This window comes from Narcine bancroftii, chromosome 3 (genome assembly GCF_036971445.1).
Source record: "Narcine bancroftii isolate sNarBan1 chromosome 3, sNarBan1.hap1, whole genome shotgun sequence".
In the NCBI taxonomy this organism is placed as follows: Eukaryota; Metazoa; Chordata; class Chondrichthyes; order Torpediniformes; family Narcinidae; genus Narcine; species Narcine bancroftii.
Window position 1 is genome coordinate 132,147,304 of NC_091471.1, and position 22,260 is coordinate 132,169,563.

Consider the following 22,260-nt stretch of genomic DNA (forward strand, 5'->3'; position numbering starts at 1 on the left):
CCATGGCGTAACAAATTCCCACACTCCTAGTCCCACTGACCAGCACCCGGTCCATACCCCTCCAGTCCTCTCCTCTCCATGTAACTATCCAGTCTATCCTTAAATGTAACCAATGATCTCGCCTCAACTACGTCTTCCACATCCTTACCACCCTTTGCGTAAAGAAATTTCCCCTCATGTTCCCCTTATAATTTTCCCCCTTCAATCTTAAACCATGCCCTCTAGTTTGAATCTCCCCCACTCTTAATTGAAAAAGCCTATCCACATTTACTCTCTGTCCCTTTTAAAATCTTAAACAGCTCTATCAAGTCCCCTCTCAATCTTCTACGCTCCAGAGAAAAAAGTCCTAGTCTGCACAACCTTTCCCTGTAACTCAAACCTTGAAATCCTGTCAACATTCTTGTGAACCTTCTCTGTACTCCCTCTATTTGTTTATATCTTTCCTATAATTTGGTGACCAAAACTGTACGCAGTATTCCAAATTTGGCCTCACCAATTGCCTTGTACAATTTCATCATAACCTCCCTACTCTTGAATTCAATACTCCGATTTATGAAGGCCAACATTCCAAATGCCTTCTTCACTACACCATCTACCTGAGTATCAGCCTTGAGGGTACTATTTACCATCACTCCTAAATCCCTTTGTTGCTCTGCAGATCTCAATAGCCTACCATTTAATGCATATGACCTATTTAGATTTGCCTTTCCAAAATGTAACACCTCACACTTATCTGTATTAAATTTCATCAGCCATTTGTCAGCCCACACCTCCAGCCTTCCTAAATCACCTTTTAATCTACGGTAATCTTCCTCACTGTCCACAACACCACCAATCTTTGTATCATCCGCAAACTTGCTTATCCAATTCTCCACCCCTACTTGTTATTGTTTATTCGATAATGTTTGAAAGGAACTGACAGAATTAGTTACATTTTTAAATTTAATATTCTGAAAATACTTGAGATTTTTGGATGTAACATCTCAAGTTTAAATTACTCAATTGAGTGATTAATAGATTGCAGTTTGCATTCTTCCATTTCTTCAGAAGTTCTGTTTGAATTTGGGCATAATTCATTGATTTTTGCACAAATTGAAGCCAGGTAATTCCTACCCTATGATCTCAAATGCTTGTTTGTAAGCTATTAAAATAGTTGTCTTCGAATATATATGATTAAAATTTCTCATTGGAATGAATAGATTTAGCTTGAAATAATTTTGTACATGAGAATGCTTAAAAAAAATTCAGGCCACTCCAAAATCATGTAAGACTGTAATTGTTGTCAATAATTCCATATTGTTGGGAACCTCTATTCAGATTTGGATGTTTGCCAATTTATTGTATTCATTAATCATTCTGATCTGTTCATGAAACTTGGGAAGCTAACATACAAAATGACAAATTACTTGAATGTTACAAAATGCTCAAAGTTCAAATAAAATTTTCTATAACTGATATATTTGCTTTTTCTTAACAGATGCTTTTTGCCTGCCTGGCATTTTCTGCATATTCCATTCATGTTTCAATTTCTTGCATTGATAATTTTTGTATTTCCTGATTGGAAATTATTTAATTGATCTCAGAATCAGAATTTATTGTCATGAACCAGTCACAAAATACATTGTTTCGCAGCAGCATCACAGGTGAAAACATTCATATAAACAACCTTACAAAAATAAATATAGTGCACAAAAAGAAAGGCAGTGTCTTTGGTTCATTGATCATTCAGGAATCTGATGGCCTTGTGCCACTGACTGCTCATCTTTTGGCTCCTGTACCTTCCCCACCCCCCCAATGGTAGTAGAGTGAAAAGGGCATGTCCTGGGGGTTCCTTGAGGATAGAGGCTGTTTTCTTAAGATACTGCCATTTGTAAATGTCCTTGATGGAGTGAAATCTGGTGCCTATGATGTCACAGGCTGAGTTATCAACCCTCTGGGGTTTTTCTTGTCCTGAGTATTGGCACCTCCATACCAGACTGATGCAACCAGCCAGAATGCTCACCACATTAAACCTGTGGATGTTTCCGAGAGTCTTCAGTGACATACTGACACCTGGGAATTTGAAGTTCTTGACCCTCTCAACTATTGACTCCTTGATGAAGACTGGTTCATGTTCTCCTGACTTCCTCCTGAAGTCCACAAACATCTCCTTGATTTTGCTAATGTTAAGTGCATATTAATATGTTGTGAACACAGCTCCAGCTTTCATGCCTCTCCTCTGACAACTCCATCATCTTCTCTTCCCCCTTCTGTTGGACAGATGATGCAAAAGTTTGAACAAGTGCATTTCCATATTAAAGGATTGCTTCTTTCCTGCTGTTATTGGATTCTTGAATCAACCTCATTAGTAAAGGACGACGCCTTTCACTGTTTATCTGTACTATCTGATTCCTATATAATTCCACTCCCCGTACTGAAGGCCTCAAAGCTCTTTGTTTCCTTCTGGACAATAGAACCAACCAGTTCCCCTCCTCCACCTGGCAGAACTTGTTGTCACCCTCAATAATTTCTCCTTTTTGGTGGCTATGTGGAGCAATCTATGCTACAAGCCTACAAAGACAAGGCCCCTCAACTCTTCCTCCACTGCATTGATGACTACTTTGATGCTACCTTGTGCCCATGATAAGCTCATTGAGTTCCACTTTGCTGCTAACTTTCACCCCAACCTTAAATTCACTTGATTCTCTAGCAACACTCTCCTCAATCTCTCTCTGTCTCCATCTCAGGAGAAAAATTCTTAACAGACATCTTCTATGAACCCACCAACTTCCACAGTTACCAAAACTACACCTCTTCCCATACTGTCACTTGTCTGGATTCCATTCCATTCTCTCAATTCCTCCATTGCATCTGCACCTAGGATGAGGATTTCCATGCCCGATCATCAGAGATGTACTCCTTCTTCAAAGAATGTGGCTTTCCTCTACCACCTTCAACTCAGCACTCACCTGCATATCCTCCATCGGCTGCACATCTTCCCTGGCCCCCTCTGCAACAAGGACAGGGTTCTGCTTGTCCTCACCTCCCACTCCACCAGCCTCCGCACATCATTTCCACCACCTACTACGTAATCCCACAACGATGCATATTTCCTCCTCTGCTTTCTGCAGGGACTGCTCCCTCTGTGACTCCCTTGTCCACTCCTCCCTCCGCATCAATTGTCCCCTTGGGACCTACCCCTGTCCATGGTGTCATGCACTCTGAGACTGAGACCACCTGTAAATTGGAGGAACAGCACCTCATCTTCTGACTGGGGGGCTCTCCAATTGGATGGCATTAATGTGGACTTCTCTGGCTTTTGTTGAAATTTCTTCCTCCCCCCCCACCCCCCATCCTCTCCTTTCAGTCGTCTCCCTCTCTCCCTGTCGCCTTTCACACAGACATGATAAATTCTCATGTAGTCCCTTGTATTCAATTAACAACTTTTGTTGGTCTGGATTCCTCTCCCATTGTTTGAATTCTGAGGCTTTCTGATATATCCTGTTTCTGCCTTTTCTGATTTATTTTCCCCCCTAGAAGAAGGGCTCAGACCCAAAACGTTGACAATATATCATTGACTCCTTTAGATGCTGAAAAGACTGGCTGGGTACCTCCATCATTTTGGTGTGTTTACAACAATCACAGCATCTGCAGCCTATCATGTTTCACTCTTTTCTCTTTAACACAACACCCTGCACTTTTGTCTTGTGTCATAATATCATCTGCATATTCTTGCACTACTTGTATTGTGCCCAGGTTGTCCTTTCCAGATAACATGAAATATTTCTCACTGTATCTTGGTACATATGACAACATTTAAATTTAATTGGCATTTGAACTCCAACAGTTCAGATGTGGAATAACCACTTGACTGTGGTTTCATTGCATCTGACGTTGAAGTATTTGCTAGTGTTGGAGACAAGTTTAGGTGTAAATATATGGCAAGGTTTTGCCTTTGGATCAATGCTGATCCATTCTTTGCATTGGAGTTTTCTAGTATGCAGTACAGTTCGATCTTAATATTGTCATGGTTTGTTACCTTGAAGTTAATAATTTTGATCACAATAATAAACTTGATTGCCCAGCGCTTATGAATTGCAAATTGATTTTTCAATAGTCAAGGGTTCAGAAAGTGTATGGCATATATAGATTATGTTTATCCATTGAGTCCATGTTTGAGAAGCAATTGCTCTGCGTAATTCAACCTTTCAGCATTCATTCCACATTTCCTCAGGACTAATTCAGGTAGAGGCAGCATCTTAAAATCTAATAAAGGATACTACTAATACCCATCTTTCAAGCCGTGATGTTAAAGTAAATGCTGTGCAGAGGACACAATAAAACAACAAATAAATCAACATTTCAACACTATTACTTTATAATCAGGCACTTTCTTATTAGCAAAGCCGGTGCTCCGAGACATGGATATTTATACAAGATGGCTTCCTTGTTACATCATTTTAGAAACACTCTTCCTTCATTAAACTGGCAATTAAACAATTAATCAAAAGAATATGTAGTTAGCTATCTGTTCTTATTAAAGGTCGTTCATCAGTATCACCGTATAAATTATGTTGCATTCAAACGTCTTGTCTCTCAATGGTTCCTGACCTGAAATTGCCCCTAATGCTGTTTATTGCATGCCTGGCCATTTGTCTGGTCAAACATTTGTCAAGCATTGCTTTAATTGTGAGATTCAAAGGTTCCATTCATTGCATGTGATCAGTTCCTGTAACCCCACCACAGACAACATGCACCCAACTACAGGTACACGATCCTTTATCCGAAACCCTTGGGGCACAGTGTGTTCTGGATTTTGGAAAGCCCACCCAAATTGTGCTGCCGTATCCACCCCCACCCCCTTCCAGTCTCCCGGCCGCCTCCCCCAACCGCAGTCCCTCGGCCGCCCGGCAGTCTTCCCCCGACCGCCAGTCCCCACTTGCCAGATTTTGGAGCTTTCTGGATTTTAGATGTTCGGATAAAGGATCGTGTACCTGTATACCATTATTAAGATAAATATTCAAATACCTTTTCTCTCTGGAACCATATAGTTTATAAAAATCAGGGAAATCCCAGTTGTAAGAATACCTTGGGAGAGGGGAGACAAGTAACCTCATTTCTACTTTCTCAGTGAATGCCAATTGCTATCCATCTTCTGGGTGATTTTATTTCCTCAAAATCTCCACTCTAGTTAAAGGTCAAATTATTTGTCAGAGTATATACATTGCATCACATACAACCTGAGATTATTTTTCCTGCAGGCCAGGCAGAATATCCACCTATCAGTAACTAAGCTGTACCAAAGCAAAAAGATGCGTCTACATGAGAGAAATGTAAACAAAGAATTTGAACAAGCTGAAAATACAGAAAAATATATACAGAAAAAAATAAATATTCAATAACAAATAAAGTGCAAACTAAGAGTCCTTAAATTAGTCTCTTATTGAGTGTTGTTGAGGAATCTAATGATTGAGGGGTAGCAACTGTTCCTGAACCTGATGGTACAAGCTCTGTAGCGGCTTTACCGAGATCAGACATTGTCTTCGGTGGTGTGGATCCTTGTTGATTCCTGCTGCTCTCCAATGGAATCATTCCATGTAGTTCTTGATGGTGGGGAAAATTTAGCCTATGATGTGCTGGCTGTATCCACTACTTTTTTCAGGGCTTTCTGGTATTGGTGCCCTCATACCAGTCCATGATGTAGCCAGTAAGCACACTTTCCATTACACATCTGAAGAAATTTGCTAAAGTTTGAATTTTAACTGCTTGTGAAATGGCTCCTTCCTGTTTACCATATCTGGGCCTGACATAATTTTAAACCCCTCAAATAACTCTCCTTGTGTGCCTCTTCCACAGAATACAATCCAAGCTTATTCTCTATTTCCTCGTCACTGCGTTTCCAATTCAAGCAGCACCCTTGAGAGTTTTTAAAATTAAATGATGGCTGAAGTAACTTATTTAAAAAAAAATAATGAATCCCCCAGCATATTTTGCAGCAGTTTGGACACAACAAAATTTAGATATACAAAATTGCTTTCTAATTTAAGATTGAACCTGCTGCAACAGCAAGGATCTCCCAGAGATCAATCACTTCAATTCTACATCCCATTGCCACACTGACAAGTTTTTACTGCCAGTTTGAGGTCACTCGTAAATTGGAAAAGCAACACCTTGTATTGTGTCTCGACTGTCACCAACCAGAGAACATAATTGTTGACTACTAATTTCTAATATTTCCCTCTCCTGGCTTCTTGCTTTCCCTCATCTGTCTGACTCCTTTCCTTCTGCTCCCAGCCCCTTCCCTCCTCCTATTAGAGAAGTATCTCAGCCTTTTGCCCCTCCTGAATCACCTCTCAGCTAATTTTCTCCTTCCCCCTCCCACCAATCACCTGGTGGTTTTTGCTCCTTCCCATCACCTCTAGCACCCTCATCCTCCACATCTTATTTAGGCATGTGTCTGATTTTCAGCACACTTGAAAAAGGTTTAAGGCCCAAGATATCAACTACCTTTTCTTTCCATAGATACTGCATTCTTTACTGAGTTTTTCTAGGACTTCTGTGCGCTACACTAGACCTCAGCATCTGCAAATTTCTTATGTGCTTCCAATTTAAATTGTAAACTGAGCAAAAGATTACCAATGTTGCATTAGGGAGGAACAATGTTGTAAATGCATTTTATTTTTTTTTAATGTAGATTTATCCCTGCTGAGATTTATTAGTGCTGAGTTAACACGAGGATATCTTTTGGAACACAATGAGGCCAAATACAAAGAAAGGAGGGAGAGAGTATACACTTGTCTCAGAATTCCACGAGAACTGGAAAAGGTATGTTTAATGCCATGTTAAGGTTTCTAGACTAAAATTATAGTTTGCTTAGATACATTTTGCATATCATTTATTACACATTGGAAGTGTATAGAGCTTGCAGTTTGTTGATAAGAATAATTGCAAAAATATGCTTGTGTGTAAATGGGAATTTTTTTTAAGCTGCTTTGCATTGATTTTAAATGGGAAAGAGGAATGATGCATTTCATTATTTCTTCATCAACTGACAGTTTGTTAGAGGCGCAGTGGGCACGTCACTATTACAGTGCCAGCGAACCGGGTTTGAATCTGTAGAGTTTGTACGTTCTTTCTGTGTCTGTGTGGATTTCCACTGGGTGCTCCATTTCCACTCATATGGGGTTGTATGTCATTTTGGGTATAATTGTGCAGTATAGGTTTAAATGGCTGGATTTAGCTTCTACCTTGCGATAAATATTTAAAAAATTAAAATTATTGGTGGGAACCATAAATTGTAATTGGCATGGTATTTAAAATAATTTTGTTTTTATAATAATCTCACCATGTTTTCTTGGTATAACATTTCACATTTGGAAGTAACAAAGTTAATGTAGTACTGTTTTCTTTTATTAAAAGTTAATATTGTGAATAACATGGTGTCTGCTAGTCATAGTTCCATAGTTTATGGCTTTATTACCATTCCTAAATGTATCAACATAATTAAAAATGTCACTGATTTGTATGAATGCAATTAAGTGCAACTCCTAGCCTTCTGCACAAACTGAAGCCAAGTGATTTTTGTGTTGAGTCTTTAAAAAAAATGGCACTAGCAATCAATGGTGACTTTCTATGATCTGTAGAAGCCCCTACTTAGAACTTTTTTTGGACATCATTAACATTTCATCTTTTGGGCCAGCAGAATTTTCTCTGCATGGTTTCAATTAAAGTTAAAAGATTTGGACAAGTTTGATAATTGAACAACCCACCAAGATGGTAAAGCAATAATTGTAGTTTTAACTTGTAATTAACTTCATGTTTGGTTTAAAAAAATAAATATATTTTTAAAATGGTTCTAGTTTGCCAAACCTTGAAATTAGTTTAGAATTCTCCAGAGTAGAAGTAAACGTGCAGGTGGTTAATATCTTTTGATAGATTTCCATGGTTCATGGGTGATTTGTCCACTTGTGATGATGTTGAGCTTGTGTTAGAACTTGATTTCAGGAGAATTAAGACAGCTTGTGCATAGATTGGAGATTGCACCCAAAGCAGAAACTTCATTCTGCAAAACCAAAGAGCTTTGGTATGTAACAGCAATTTTTATTTTTAATGTATGAGGTGTAAATTATTGATATATGAAGTCATGTAAAAATTGCTATTCTGATTCACACAGATATCTCTGGAAAAGCCTCCCTTTACTTTGCTTATTCAGCATGTTCTCCATCTTGATTTGTGTAGCTTTTTATAGAAAGCAATGAAAGGTGTTCATGTTGTTCCATTTTAAATTTTCCACTATCGGCAAATTTTCTTTACCAGAACTTTCCACACATCTACTGATTTCTCATTTTAGAATTTATAGCATCATAGAATAGAGAAAGGACCTTTCATCTACCATGTTCATACTTTCATCCACCATGTTCTGCGCTAATCCTATTTTCCAGCAAATGATCTGTGGTTTTCTGTGCATTGGCAATCCAAGTTATTTCCTACCTCCTTATTGAGTCAGAGTTTTACAACATGGAAACAAGCCCTTTAGCCCAATTTGCCATGGCATTCAAGTTGTCTCTCCAAGTTAATCCAATTTGTCTGCATTTGGTCCATATTCTCTCTTGCACTCAGTGTTCTGACTGATGAAGGTAAAAATGCCAAACACCTTCACCAGGCTGCCTACTGTCACATTTGTGGCCCAAAATGTGAAGTTAATAAAACATTAAACACAAGTTTTATCAGGTAAACTTCTTAGTGGGTTTATTCTCCCGTTTTCCTTTGTTCTCCTGCTTGTGTTCTTATCTCTCTCTCTCTCATACTACGTGACTTCCGGAATATCTCATACATATTCATTATCATGACATCACTCCTTTAATCAGAAATAAACTTTACCTTCACTTATCAATATCCCTCGGAAACTTACAAACATCGTAACTAATGGTATTACTATAACTCAACTACATAAAATTTACTTCCTACAGCACTCATACATGCACTTTATGATATAAGATTAAAATACTGTCCCAAAGTTCTTATTAAAATTATGGCACAAAGTCTTCGTATCGTTTGGGCGCTTTCCGGTTTCGTTTCGGCCTGCCTGCGATATTGTCGTCGCTTCTCGGTTGTTCACTCTCGGCGTCGGAAATACTGCTCACCTCGGCTTCGGGTGTTTCTGGCGCTCTAGTCACTTCATCAGGAGTGCTGGTAACTACCTCTGGAACATCATCAGGTCTCTCAGTTTCAGCATCTCGTATTGGCCTTTCAACCTCTTCACTCGATGTATCTCTGGACTGGTACCTTTTTACACCTGAGACATTTCTCTTATACAGGACTCCAGTCGGAGACTTGACTGTCACCATACTGCCACTTCTGGATACGACAGTATAGGGTTGATGGTAATAAGGTGTGTCTAGCTTACCACCAGTTTCATGCCTCACTAGAACATTATCTCCTGGCATGATGTCTGAGTACTTGGCTCCACGTTTCGAATCTGTGTACAGCTTTGCTGCACCTTTCTTTTCAGTATCGTGGTCCCTCATCTCCTGGTCGTCTCGGATTTCCTTTATTTCTGGCATTTTTGTGCGGATTTTTCTCCCAAAAAATGCTTCTGCAGGACTTTTTCCAGAGGTTGCATGAGGTGTTGCTCGATAGACAGCCACATAAGATAGCAATGCTTCTCGCCAATTTTGTCCTTCTGCGTGTGCAATTCTCAATCGTTTTTCAATGGACTGATTTTGTCTCTCTTCTGAGAGTTATTGGCTTGCGGCCATTTCGGAGTTACTTTATGATGGTGGATACCTGTGGTCCTCGTGTATTCTGAAAATGTCTCTGAAATGAATTGTGGACCATTGTCAGAGTATAATGTAACAGGTAATCCATATCTTGCGAATATCTCTGCTAACGCTTGTATTGTTTTTTCAGTGGTTGTGGACTTCAACACCACGTACTCATAGTATCTGCTGTAGTAATCTATCACTACCATAATTGATTCACCCGTCAGTAAAGGTCCAAGAAAATCAACAGCTACGTCGATCCATGGTCCTGTCGGAAGTTGCGTACTCCGGATCGGTTCTGGCGGATTACTCTTACTTGTGATTTGACATCCGTGACAAGTTTTAACAAATCTCTCGGCGTCTTTATCACAATTTGGCCACCATACCTTGGTTCTGAGGTTTTGCTTGGTACCAACAATACCTAGGTGTCCTTCATGCGCTAAGGATACGATCTTCGGTCTCAATCTTTGCGGAATCACCAATCTGCAACCTCTTAATACACACTGTCCGATGCAACAAAGTTCGTCTCTAATGGGAATGTAATCCTTGTGAGTACACTTGTCCCATTGTCCACTCTGTATGCATTCTCTTACTTCCATGAGTTCTGGATCACGTTCGGATTTTCTCTCGACTTCCTTCGTAGTCACAGCTTTCGGTGTCGCCTGAATAGCTACAAAGCGTACAAAGCTCTCTTTTTGTTCCCAATTCTGACTTGGATTGTGGACCACCATCCTTCACCAATCTGGGCAGCGGATCAGCAATGTTTGCTTTCCCTGCTATGTGGATTACTTTATATTTGTAGGGTTGTAGTCTGAGTACCCATCTCTCTATTCTGGCACATGGTTTTGATCTAGGTGCATGGACTATGATGTCGTCAGAAATGTTGGCAACTCCAGGAATACCTTGAATCACTCGATGGATTTCATACTGGTAGATCTCCGAAGCTGCATTAATTCCAAATGATAGTCTCTTGTAACGATACAATCCACAGTGAGTCACAAATGTAGATACATCTCGGGAACCTGGATCCAGCTCTAATTGATAGTAGCCCCATTTCAGATCAATTTTTGAGAATACCTTGCTGGTAGTTAGTTTTTGAAGTATTTCCTCCACTGTTGGTATAGGATGTTCTCGAACTATAGCTTCATTGGCCATTCTCATGTCAACACCTAGTCTTATGTCACCCTTTGGTTTGGGCACAATCACTACTGGGCTGACCCATTGTGTCGAATGCTCCACCGGTTCAATAATGTCTTGTTCCATCAATTCTTTAATTTTGGCTTCGACTTTCCCACGAAGTTCAAACAGAGTTCGGCGCATTGGTTGTGCCTTGGGTTTGACCGTTTCATCTACCGCTAGCTTCAATTGTCGACCTTTCAGCTTTCCTACTCCTTGGAAGACTGCGGGGAATTCTTGCTTCATATCCTCGTATGACTGAATTGAATTGACACAAGCTCCAATATGAAGTATTGCCAGGTCTTGCGCTGTGCTTCTACTCAGCAATGGTTCTCCCCTCTCTTCTATGACCATAAACTCTGCTTCGGTGTACTTATCTCCAGCTTCGACAGTTGCAGTAAAACATCCAATGGTCTGCAATGGCTTGGTTGCTGTGTATGGATACAGTTTCTTGGAATACTTCTTTGAGGTACAGATGATCTTTTTCCTTTTCAACTTCTCCCATAAATGTCGATCAATCACATTACTGTCACTGCCTGAGTCTACAATGACCTTCACTGTCACTCCACCAATGATCACTGGGACCTTCTCATGATGTACTTCATTCAACGTAAATTGGTAACAACTCTGTTCCTCCTGGGTATCATCATCGTCACCGTCTATCTGGCGAATGGTATCTTTCTTTCCAGGATACTTTCCTTTCCCCCAGACTTTGCCTTTGGAAGTTGTACTCTTCCTCTTCTGGTCTGCATTGGACTTGCTTTTGCACTTCTTTGCAAAATGGTCCTTACCTCCACACTTTCTGCAAACTTTGCCTTTGGCCGGGCAATATGGGTCTTTTCCAAAGTGACCTCGGTTTCCGCATCGATAACACTCCACGTCATGTGTCGGCGTATATCTTGGCTGATTATGGCGATGTGAGAGCCTCTTAATTTGCTGGCTTGAGTTGTCTTTCAGGGTCATGGTATGAAATTGCCCTTCAACAGCCTCTAATGCAGCAGCAATGGTTAAAGCATCGGTGAGTTCCAACTCACTCCCTCTTTCCAGTAGACGTCTTCTGAGTTTATCTGATCTGCAGTGCTGTACGACTTGATCCAATAATTAGTTGTCCAAATCAGCTGGCATGTAATTGCATCCAACAGCTAGCTGGTGTAGTCTCGTCACGTACTGAGCAATTGTCTGGCCATCTTCTTGTCTCGTTCTCCGAAACAAATGGCGTTGAAATGTAGCATTCGGTGTCACTACATAGTGTGCATTTAATGCATCTACCGCTTTCTAGTACTCATCCTTTCTTCCAGTATTCAAAAGTGTCTTAAATGTTTCCCGAACTGAGGGTCCCGCAGTGAAAAGAAGTAACGCCCTTCTCTGTGCTTTTTGTTCAATTGTACCGGTATCTAAAAATAGGCCACGACTGTCGGCGTAGGATTCAAATTCTTCCAGCCATGTCTTCCACTTCACACTTACAGTGCTTGCATCACCCGTTGGGTCAAAATGAGCAATTCCACTATGTGTTAGAAAGTCACCGTCTGCACCAGCCATGAGGAAATATTCCAGCCCCAAAAGTACTGAGTCACAGAGAAAATTCTTATCACCTTGAAGTTGTCTGTAAACCTCTGTAATCTTGTTTAGTCTTTAATTTTCTTCAAGCTTCTTTCATCCTCGTCGCCAATGTCACATTTGTGGCCCAAAATGTGAAGTTAATAAAACATTTTATCAGGTAAACTTCTTAGTGGCTTTATTCTCCCGTTTTCCTTTGTTCTCCTGCTTGTGTTCTTATCTCTCTCTCTCATACCACGTGACTTCCGGAATATCTCATACATATTCATTATCATGACATCTACCTGTCACCACTTTCATGAAACTGTATACTTGTATCCCTAGATTGCAAGCTTTTATCACCCACTCAGGTTGGGTGTTATAAATTCCAAAGATCCTTTGGATGGAAGTTCTTCCTCTGACGACCTGTTGTCTTAAACCTGTACCCTCTGATTTTGGGTACTTTTGCTCAGGAGAGAACTTTACTATCTTCCCTATCACTGTGTATACCTCCCCTGCTGCAAGGAATATAAACCCAGCTATCCAGTTTCTCATTATAACCAAAATGCTTCTTCTCAGACAACAATCTTAGATCAGAGGGTTGGGCTCAACAGATTGAAGAGGGATGAATTGGAGAGTAAAAGAAAGATATGGATAATGTAAAAGCAAAAGTCAAAAAAGCAAAAGAGTAAGAATAGAGGGGATAAAAGTCAAGTGCAAAAGAGGTGCAATCATTTTAGGGGCACTTTATCTGAATGCCGGTAGTATTTGAAACCAGGTCAGTGAACGTGGCACAAATCAATACAAGGGGGTATAGTTGTGTGCTACTCGAAGAAAGACACATACATGACTGGTCAAGTTAAGATGTGTGTTCCATTGGAGGGTCAGGCCTGACTTTTATACCTCTCATGTTCCTGCCATTTTCCCCCATTTTACTGATGCAATGACCTACATAACAAAAGCAGGTTTTCCGCAGGCGGAACCCTCTTGCATGACAATCCCTTCTTCCCCGTCGCTTTCCATCTGTTGGCTGTGCAGTGGGGCCAGCGCCTTGTTGTTCATCCGCCGGTTCCCTTGCTAGGGCCCAGTGCCGTTGCGCGGTCTCCTGGCTTTTAGGTGCGCTCACCACCAGGTGCGCCAGTTTGATTGTTGCGGCAGCGGGCCACCACGGATATGATTTAGTGACCATTACAGAAATGTGGTTGCCGCTGGAGAGGATTGGGAATTAAATATCCAAGGATATCACGTAATACAGAAGGACAGGAAGGTAAGGGAGGTTGGATAGTGCTCTTGGTTAAGGATGAGATCAGGGCAATAATGAGCGATGATGCAAGAATAAAGGAGCCAAGTGCTGAATCTATCTGGGTATAGATTAGGAACAGTAAAGAGAAAAAAAATGACTGGTGGGCGTGGTCTATTGGCCATCCATTAATAACAGCGGCACAGGCAATAAACAAGAATATTGGGGGCAAGTAAGGATAGAACAGCAGTTATCATGGGAGACTTTAACATGCACATTGACTCAGTAAATCAGGTTGGTCGAGACAACCTTGAAGAGGACTTTAAAGGATGCAAACGTCATGGCTTTCTTTAACAGCATGTCACTAAACCTATAAGGGAACATGCTATCTTGGATCTGTCCTGTGCAATGAGACGGGTAAAATTAGCAATCTTGTGTTGGATCCTCTTGAAAAGAGTGATCACAGTATGATTGAGTTTCTTCTACAAGTAGATGGTACAATAGTTCGATCTAAAACCAGTGAATCATGCCAAAGCAAGGGAAACTAGAGAGGATGAAGGAGGAGTTAGCCAGGGTAGACTGGGAATGCAGGCTTTCTGGAGGAACGATTAATGGAGAGTGGAAGATTTTCAGAAATTTTTCACAATGCTCAACAAAAGTATATTCTAGTTAAAAGCAAGCACAGTAAGGCTGGACACAGTCAGCTTGGCTAAGAGCAATGGGAAACTTGAAGATGTGGAAAATTTTAAAAGCAACAAACCATGAAGCAGGCAGAGAGGGGAGACAGACCATGAGAAAAGATTAACACAAAATGTAAAAACAGACAGTAAAAGTTTTTATAATTTATATAAAGTGCAAAAGGGAGGAGGATGATGTTGGGTAATGTGGAAATGGCTGAGGCTTCGAATGACTATTTTGTGTTAGTATTCATGTTTGAGGACATGTTGAATATTCCCAATACATGTTATGGATGCGATGGGAGATGAGGACCTGGATGTAATACCATATATAATATGTAATGGTCAGTACAGTACACTCTCCTTTATCCAGACATTTAAAATCTGGAAAGCTCCAAAGTCCGGAATTTTTTTTTCCTGGTGCTGGTACAGCAGATGGAGGGGTGGGGGGAAGAGGGAGAGAGAGTCAGTGGCGCGACCAGATTGGCCGGTGGGGGGGGGGAAACGGGAGTGCGACTTTAGTGGGAGAGGGAGGAGAAAGATGGCAGCACGAATCGGGCGGGCTGGAGGGGGAGAGATGGCAGTGCGACTCGAGTGGGCGGGGGAGGACAGAGGGACGGCAGCGCGACTCGGGCGGCCGGGGGGAGAGACAGTAGTGTAACTCTGGCGTGGGGGACAAGAGAGACGGCAGAGCGACTCAGATGGGCGAGGGGAAGAGAAATGCCAGCGCAACTGGAAGGGGATGGATATGGCAGCACAATTCGGGTGGGCTTAAATCTGGGGGAGCTGGCTTTTGTTCTGAAATCCAGAAAAATCAGAAATTTGGAACACACTGTCCCTCAAGGGTTCCAGATAAAGGATTGTCTACCTGTACCATGTAAAAGTTGAGACCCCCCCCCCCCCACTAATTTTGGCTCCAAAATCTGGTATTTTCCATATATTACATGGAAATTCATCCCTCCCTCCATTTTTGGTCCAGGCTACAAATGCCCTGACACGGACTCTCACCTTGTCCCTGGTTCCTGAGGCCTCGAACATGGACTCTTGCCAAGGCCCTGGTTGCTCACTCATCCTAGCTCCCGGTGCCCTAGCTGCCTACTCACATTAGCTCTCATGTGTGGACTTTCCACACATACCCGGCTACCTGCCCACCCATCTGAGCTCCCAACAGCTTGAACAACTTAGACACTTACCGTGGTCAAAAGTAGTATGTATTTAACAGTCAACATCCTAAATTTTTACCCTCAAAAATTGGTTGACAAAATGCTTTAGCTCTCACCCTCTCAAGAGGTGCTACTGACAAAACTTCAGGATGTAACGATAAATAAGTCCCTCAACCTGATGGAATGCATCCCAGGGTAGTGGAAAAGAAATGGCAGAAGTTACAGTAGAGGCTTTGATGACAATTTACCAAAATTCTCTAGACTATGGGCATATTCTGGCAGATTTAAGAGGTGAAAGTCATGCAAAAAAAGATGTTGGTAAAAGGCAGGGAACTCTTGGCTAGTTAGTTTAGCAACTGTAGTTGAGAAAATGATTGAAGCTATTATTAAAGAAGAAATAGCGAGGCTTCTGGAGCAAAATGGATCAGTCAGGCAGATGCAGCATGAATTCAGCAAAGGCAGGTCCTATTTGACAAATTTAGTGGAGTTCTTCATGGATATAACAAGCACATGAGCTAGAGGGAGACATGGATGTTGTTTACTTGGATTTCCAGAAGGTGTTCGGAAAGATGTTGCATGAAAGACTTGTACATAAGATAAGGATGCATCAAGTTGGGGGTGATGTATTAGCATGGATAGAGGATTGGGATATAGTGGTGTTTTTTCTGGTTGGCAATCAGTGGTGAGCAGGGTGCCACAGATGCTGGTGCTGGGCCTACAATTGTTCACAATATACTTTATTGATCTGGAAGAGGGAACAAAGTGTAGTGTATCAAAGTTTGCTGATGACACTAAATTGAGTGGAAAAGCCAATTGTGTAAAGGATGAGGAGAGTCTGCAGAGAGATATAGATAGGTTAAGTGAGTAGGCGAGTGCCTGGCCGAAGGAGTACAATGTAGGTGGATGTGAAGTTACCCACTTTAGAAATAAAAATGGAAGATCAGATTATTATTTAAGCGATTGCAGCATCTGAGGTGCAGAAGAACTTTGGAATGCTTGTGCATAAATCAGAAAAGGTTGGTTTTCAGGTTTATCAGACTTGTCAAGAAGGTGAATTGAATGTTGGTCTTCATTGCGAAAGGGATTGAGGTTATGCTGGAACTGTACAAGGTAGTGTTGAGGCTGTATCAGGAGTACTGCACACAATTTTGGTCTTCTAATGGTGAATAATGTACTGGCTTTGGAGGTGATTCAGAGGAGGTCCACCAGGTTGATCCCAGAGGTGGAGTTAGCCTACATTGAGAGATTAAGTCTCTGACTGTAGTTTCTAGAATTCAGAAGAATTAGAGGGGATCATAGAGAAACATAAAATTTTTTAAACTATCAGGATAGAGAGAGGATACTTGGTTTAGTGATGAGAAGAGCTAGAGAACGTGGACCTTTGAATTGTAAAGGGAATAATATTTTTATCCAGATTTGAGTCAAACTCTATTGAAGAAAAGAGAGTTTAACCTGGTTAAGAAGGTTTTATATTGTTACGAGTCCAGAGGACCCCAAACCCCTTCAGCAATAGATATTCACCAAGACAAATGATTACTTAAACAAAAGTTGTTTTTAACTATCTGTAAACATGAAAACAGGATCAAACTTTAACTTATTACTATTAACTTAACCCCCTTCTAATTCCAAGCGCACGTGAATGTAATGTGTGTGTAAGTTCAGAAAAGTTATTTGATTCACAGTCCAATCTCACCTTATTCCTCCAAGTTTACTGGTTGCAGCCAATTCTTACAGAATTTAATATTTATAAAGTTCACCAGGCTTTGGTGCTTGAAGGTTAAATGGTTACCACTCAGGAAGGTTCTTATCAGTTTTCAGAGAGAGATTTGTTGCTCATTGGACACAAACTAATTCCTTCTGATCAGCCACTTCAGTGTCTTGCCGACTAAACTTGCCTCATCAGGGTTTTCCAGATGATAACCTCTTTCTTTCAGGTCATGACAGAGTTTCTTTTCAGTTTCCCTTACCTCAGGCAAAACACCACACAGCCAGCCATTTCCTCTTGTATGGACCACAAAGGCTTTAAATAGGCTGTAGTCAGAACACACAACCCGTCTTCCAAATGGGGTTTTTCCACAGCTTGACACCTTGTCATGTTCCAGTCCCAACTGTTGCTGCTGAACTGTAGAACTGAATTCTCTCTCTCTCTTTGAGAAAACCATATAACCCTCTTAGAACAGCAAATTGCACTCAGAGAGTCTGCAGCATTGGATCCAATCTTCTGAGTCCGTTCATCTGCTGGTTTCCAAAACAATAATCCATTACTCCACAGCATGTCCAATTAACACCTACTTGTGAAGTCTCTATAGGCATTCTTCAAAGTTTTTGCAAAAGCACTCTGAGCCTAGACTGTCTGACTTAAGCCAAGCTCTTGCATTTTAAATGAGATCTGTTTTGAAGTGTTTGTATCTGTGTGTGACCTAACTTAAAAACCCCACAATCTATCTTCCAAAAACATAAAACAATATAAAATGTAACATAATCTGTTACAATATTATTTATCTTTTCTGGTTTAAATGTCACTTCTCTATTATTCTGTTGTTTTGCATTAATTGTCCAAAAGGATTGTTCTGCTTTTAATTGCCAAGCTAAAACTTTGAGATAGTTCTCCTAATTCATAATATTTCTGCTTATACAGTAATATTATTTTCTCTTCTATATGTTAACATTATGTTGTAATTTCTTATTAATTAAACTTTTATATTTATTCTTCAAAGAATTTTGATTTTTGAATTTGCTTTTCCAATATTATTTCCTTTCCTAAATTTATCTATATCTTTCCAGTATTCCTTTTTAAGTTTTGAAGTATAGCCTATAAAGTTTCATCTTAAATAAGCTTTTAATGCATCCCAAATAATAAACACATATTCTGTTGAATGTAAATTTGTATCACAAAACAATTCTATATGTTGTCTTATAAAAAGACAAAAATCTACCCTTTTCAATAGTAAAGAATTAAATCTCCATCTATATACTGAGTGTTTTTTGGCAAATTCCAATTCAATCAACAATGGAGAATGATCAGATAATATTATTGATTTATCTTTCTTTCTTTGGCTTGGCTTCGCGGACGAAGATTTATGGAGGGGGTAAAAAGTCCACGTCAGCTGCAGGAAACTCTTGACTGATTTTAAGTTGAAAGCAAAAAGAAATCTATTCTAGAATATGTATCAAATCTACTAGAATAAAAAGAATAATCCCTATCCTTAGGATGTATCCTTCTCCATATATCAATTAAATTCAAATGCTTCATTAAAGATAACAATGTTATACTCACTTTTGATTTAACTATAATTCTCGATAATTTTCTGAACTTACACACACATTACATACACATACACTTGGAATTAGAAGGGGGTTAAGTTAATAGTAATAAGTTAAAGTTTGATCCTATTTTCATGTTTAAAGATAATTAAAAACAACTTTTGTTTAAGTAACCATTTGTCTTGGTGAATTTCTATTGCTTCTGGGTTTTTGGGTCCTCTGGGTCCATAACAATTTATTTAAAGAATTTTATGAAAAGTTATATACATCTAAATCATTACATGATGAAGAGGCAATCGATAAATATTTGTCACAAATGGTATTACCTAGTTTAACTGAAGTAGGTAAAGATGATTTAGATAGATCTTTTACTGAACAAGAGGTCCATGATGCAGTTGATTGTTTACAAAATAGTAGATCTCCAGGAGAGGACGCGTTTCCAGTTGAATTTTATGAAGAATTTAAAGACTTATTGATTCCTTTATGAAGGTAATAGAATGAGCTTTCAATCTGCATTAGCTTCCAGAAACTTTTTCAATGGTGATAATTAGAGTTATTCCTAAAATAGAGAGAGAGCCATTAAAACCAGCTTTATATAGACCTATATCTTTATTAAATGTTGATTATAAAATTTAAGCAAAAGTGTAAGTGAATAGGATTAATGATTATTTTGCTGAATTAATAAATATGGACCAGACAGGTTTTGTTTAAAATAGACAAACTTCAGATGTTATTAAGTATAATTCATTTAGCACAGAAGAAAAAAAAGATTAAAGTCTAATAGTGGCTTTGGATGCAGAAAAAGCTTTTGATGGGTTAGAATGGGATTTTTTATTTAAGGTTTTGAGTAAATTTGGCTTTGGTTTGAACTTTATAAATTGGATTAAGGCATTATATAGAAATCCTAAAGCTAACGTAATAACAAATGGACAGATGTCTCAATCTTTTAATTTAACTAGATCAAGTAGACAAGGATGCCCTTTATCACCAGCTTTGCTTGCTTTAGCTGTAGAGCCACTTGCACAAAAGATTCGATATGATAAGAAGTTGAAAGGGTTTGTAATAAATCAGATTGAACATAAAATTAGTTTATTTGCTGATGATGTATTAGTTTTTTTTTAACTCAACCACAATTATCATTACCTAGACTTTGTAGTCAATTGATAGAGTGGGAAAGTTTAAGAATATAAATTAAAATGGGATGAAAGCAAAGTAATGGAATCGGTACAGGGAGACTATTCACAATGTCAAAAAAAGTTCAATTTAAGTGGACAGATAGATTAAATATTTAGGAATACATATTGATAATAATTTGAAACATTAATACAAATTAAATTGCATTCAATATTTAAGAAGAGAGATGAAGATTTTTAAAAATGTTTGAATTTGCCTATTATTTTAAATGGAAGAGTTAATTGTATTAAAATGAATATTTCTCCACAAATTTAATATTTATTTCAAACTTTACATATCTCAATACCTCAATTTTTTTCAAGATTTAAATAAACAAGTTAGGAAATTTATTTGGAAAGGAAAAATGGTAAGAAAATCATTAGAAAAGTTGACATGGAAATATGAATTGGGAGAATTACAACTTCTTAATTTCAAGTATAATTATAAGGCAGTACAATTAAGATTTCTTGCATCTTTGTTTGTAAAAGCTAAACCATCTTGGGTGGAAATTGAATTAAATAAAATTGGTGAAATTCTATCAGAAGAGTTTATTTACAAATGAGAACCAAAATTAATAACAGTGGATAAAGGCACTCCAATATTAAAACACTTGCTTAATCTTTGGAATAAAGTTAAGTTAGAAATTGATGGAAATCTTTTATCATTAAGAACACCACTAATTAATCCTCTCAATTTTCTCAAAAGATCATCTCTTTTTGAATATTTGGAATAATAAGGGCATTTCAAAATCAGGAGATTGTTATGATAATGATAGATTGATGTCCTTTAATCGATTAAAAATGAAATATGGTATTCCTAATAATATGCTGTTTTGCTATTTTCAATTAAGAGCCTATTTAAGAGAGAGAGATTAGGATCTAATATGATTCTTAAAAAATCTTACAGATTTAGAACAAATTATAGTTGACGGAATGACTAAAAATTTTATTTCAATAGCATATATGATGTTACAAGAACAAACACCTAAAATAGGTTTGTTTAACTCAAAAGAAAGATGGGAACAAGATTAAGTATAACAATAGACAAGCAGGACTTGTAAGATTTATGTAAAGAAGTTGAGTCTAATCCGAGTAATGTAAGGTATAGATTACTCCACTATAATTTCTTACATCAATTATATATTACACCTCAGAAATTGAATAGATGGAGATCGAATATGTCAGACCAATGTTTTAGATGTGGTAAAGAAGTTGGAACTTTTCACTCTACGTGGTCTTGTTCAAAGGTTCATTATTTTTGGGTTTCTGTAGTAAGTTTCTACAATGAATTACTGGTGTTGCTTTTCTGTTAAATCCTGAATTACTATTATTATTAGGAAATTTTGAAACTATAACTCCCTAAGTATCCTTCTCAGATTTTTTCAATAAAAATTTGTTTAATTAGTTTTAGTAATAGCAAGGAAATGTATTTGTTACATGGAAACTAGATGTTTCATTAACATGAGAAAGATGGCATACAGAGATTCAAAGTTGTATTCCTTTAGAAAAAATACTTACAATTTAAGGGGTAAATATTCTATATTTTTACAAATTTGGAGCCCTTATGCTACGATAATGAGATTAAAATTATAATTTTTTTGTCTTGAATTCTCCAAACCAGTGAAGTTTTCCCTAAATGAGTAGTTTTTGGAAAAATGTTCTTTCTTGGATCCTTAAGTATATCTGAAGCAATCCAAATTAATATATAGTTATGTTACTATGTATTTAATATTTAGATTTGGATTTTAGTTATAGGTACTAGTTTAGGTTAGGGAACGAGAGTCTAGGGTTTTTTAAAAGTTCTTAGTAGTATCTTTCAGTTATTTTTTTCTTTTTTATATATTAACATTTTTGTAAACACTAATATTTTAATTTGCTAATAGTTATATTTTCATATGTATGCTGATTTAAATAAAATATTCAAAAAAAAGGCAGGCTCATCTCCATGACCTTATTGAATGGGTGAACAGGCTTGATGGGCCTGATGGCCTACTCCTGCTCCTATTTCTTATGTTTGTGTGTATCCAGTCATGGTCTTCCTATTGTGATGACCAGAACTGTATGCTGTCCTGACCAATGTTTTACCATAACCTCCCACTCTTGCTTTCCTTGTCTCAGCTATTGATGGTAAGTGCTTGTATGATAACATCCTTGTATGATATCTACTTGTGCTGCCCATTGTAACAACAGATCAACCTCATTCTGTCAAATTGTTGCCACTACATTTTCCAAGTCAAAGAAAATTGGACAGGAGAAAGCAGTGTGGAGTAGAAAAGGGGGAAAAGTTTATAT

At 38.6% G+C, this 22,260-nt stretch overlaps 1 protein-coding gene across 4 annotated transcripts in view; it reads left to right on the forward strand.

Annotated features, from left to right (window-relative positions):
• Positions 1-22,260, forward strand: part of LOC138757563 (transmembrane anterior posterior transformation protein 1-like) — a 142,958-nt gene that overhangs the window by 19,512 nt on the left and 101,186 nt on the right. For all 4 annotated transcript variants that reach the window (XM_069925121.1, XM_069925124.1, XM_069925122.1 and 1 more), the window contains one exon: positions 6,674-6,804. In XM_069925121.1, the coding sequence (XP_069781222.1) occupies positions 6,674-6,804 (131 nt within the window). The remainder of the gene's footprint in view (positions 1-6,673; positions 6,805-22,260) is intronic.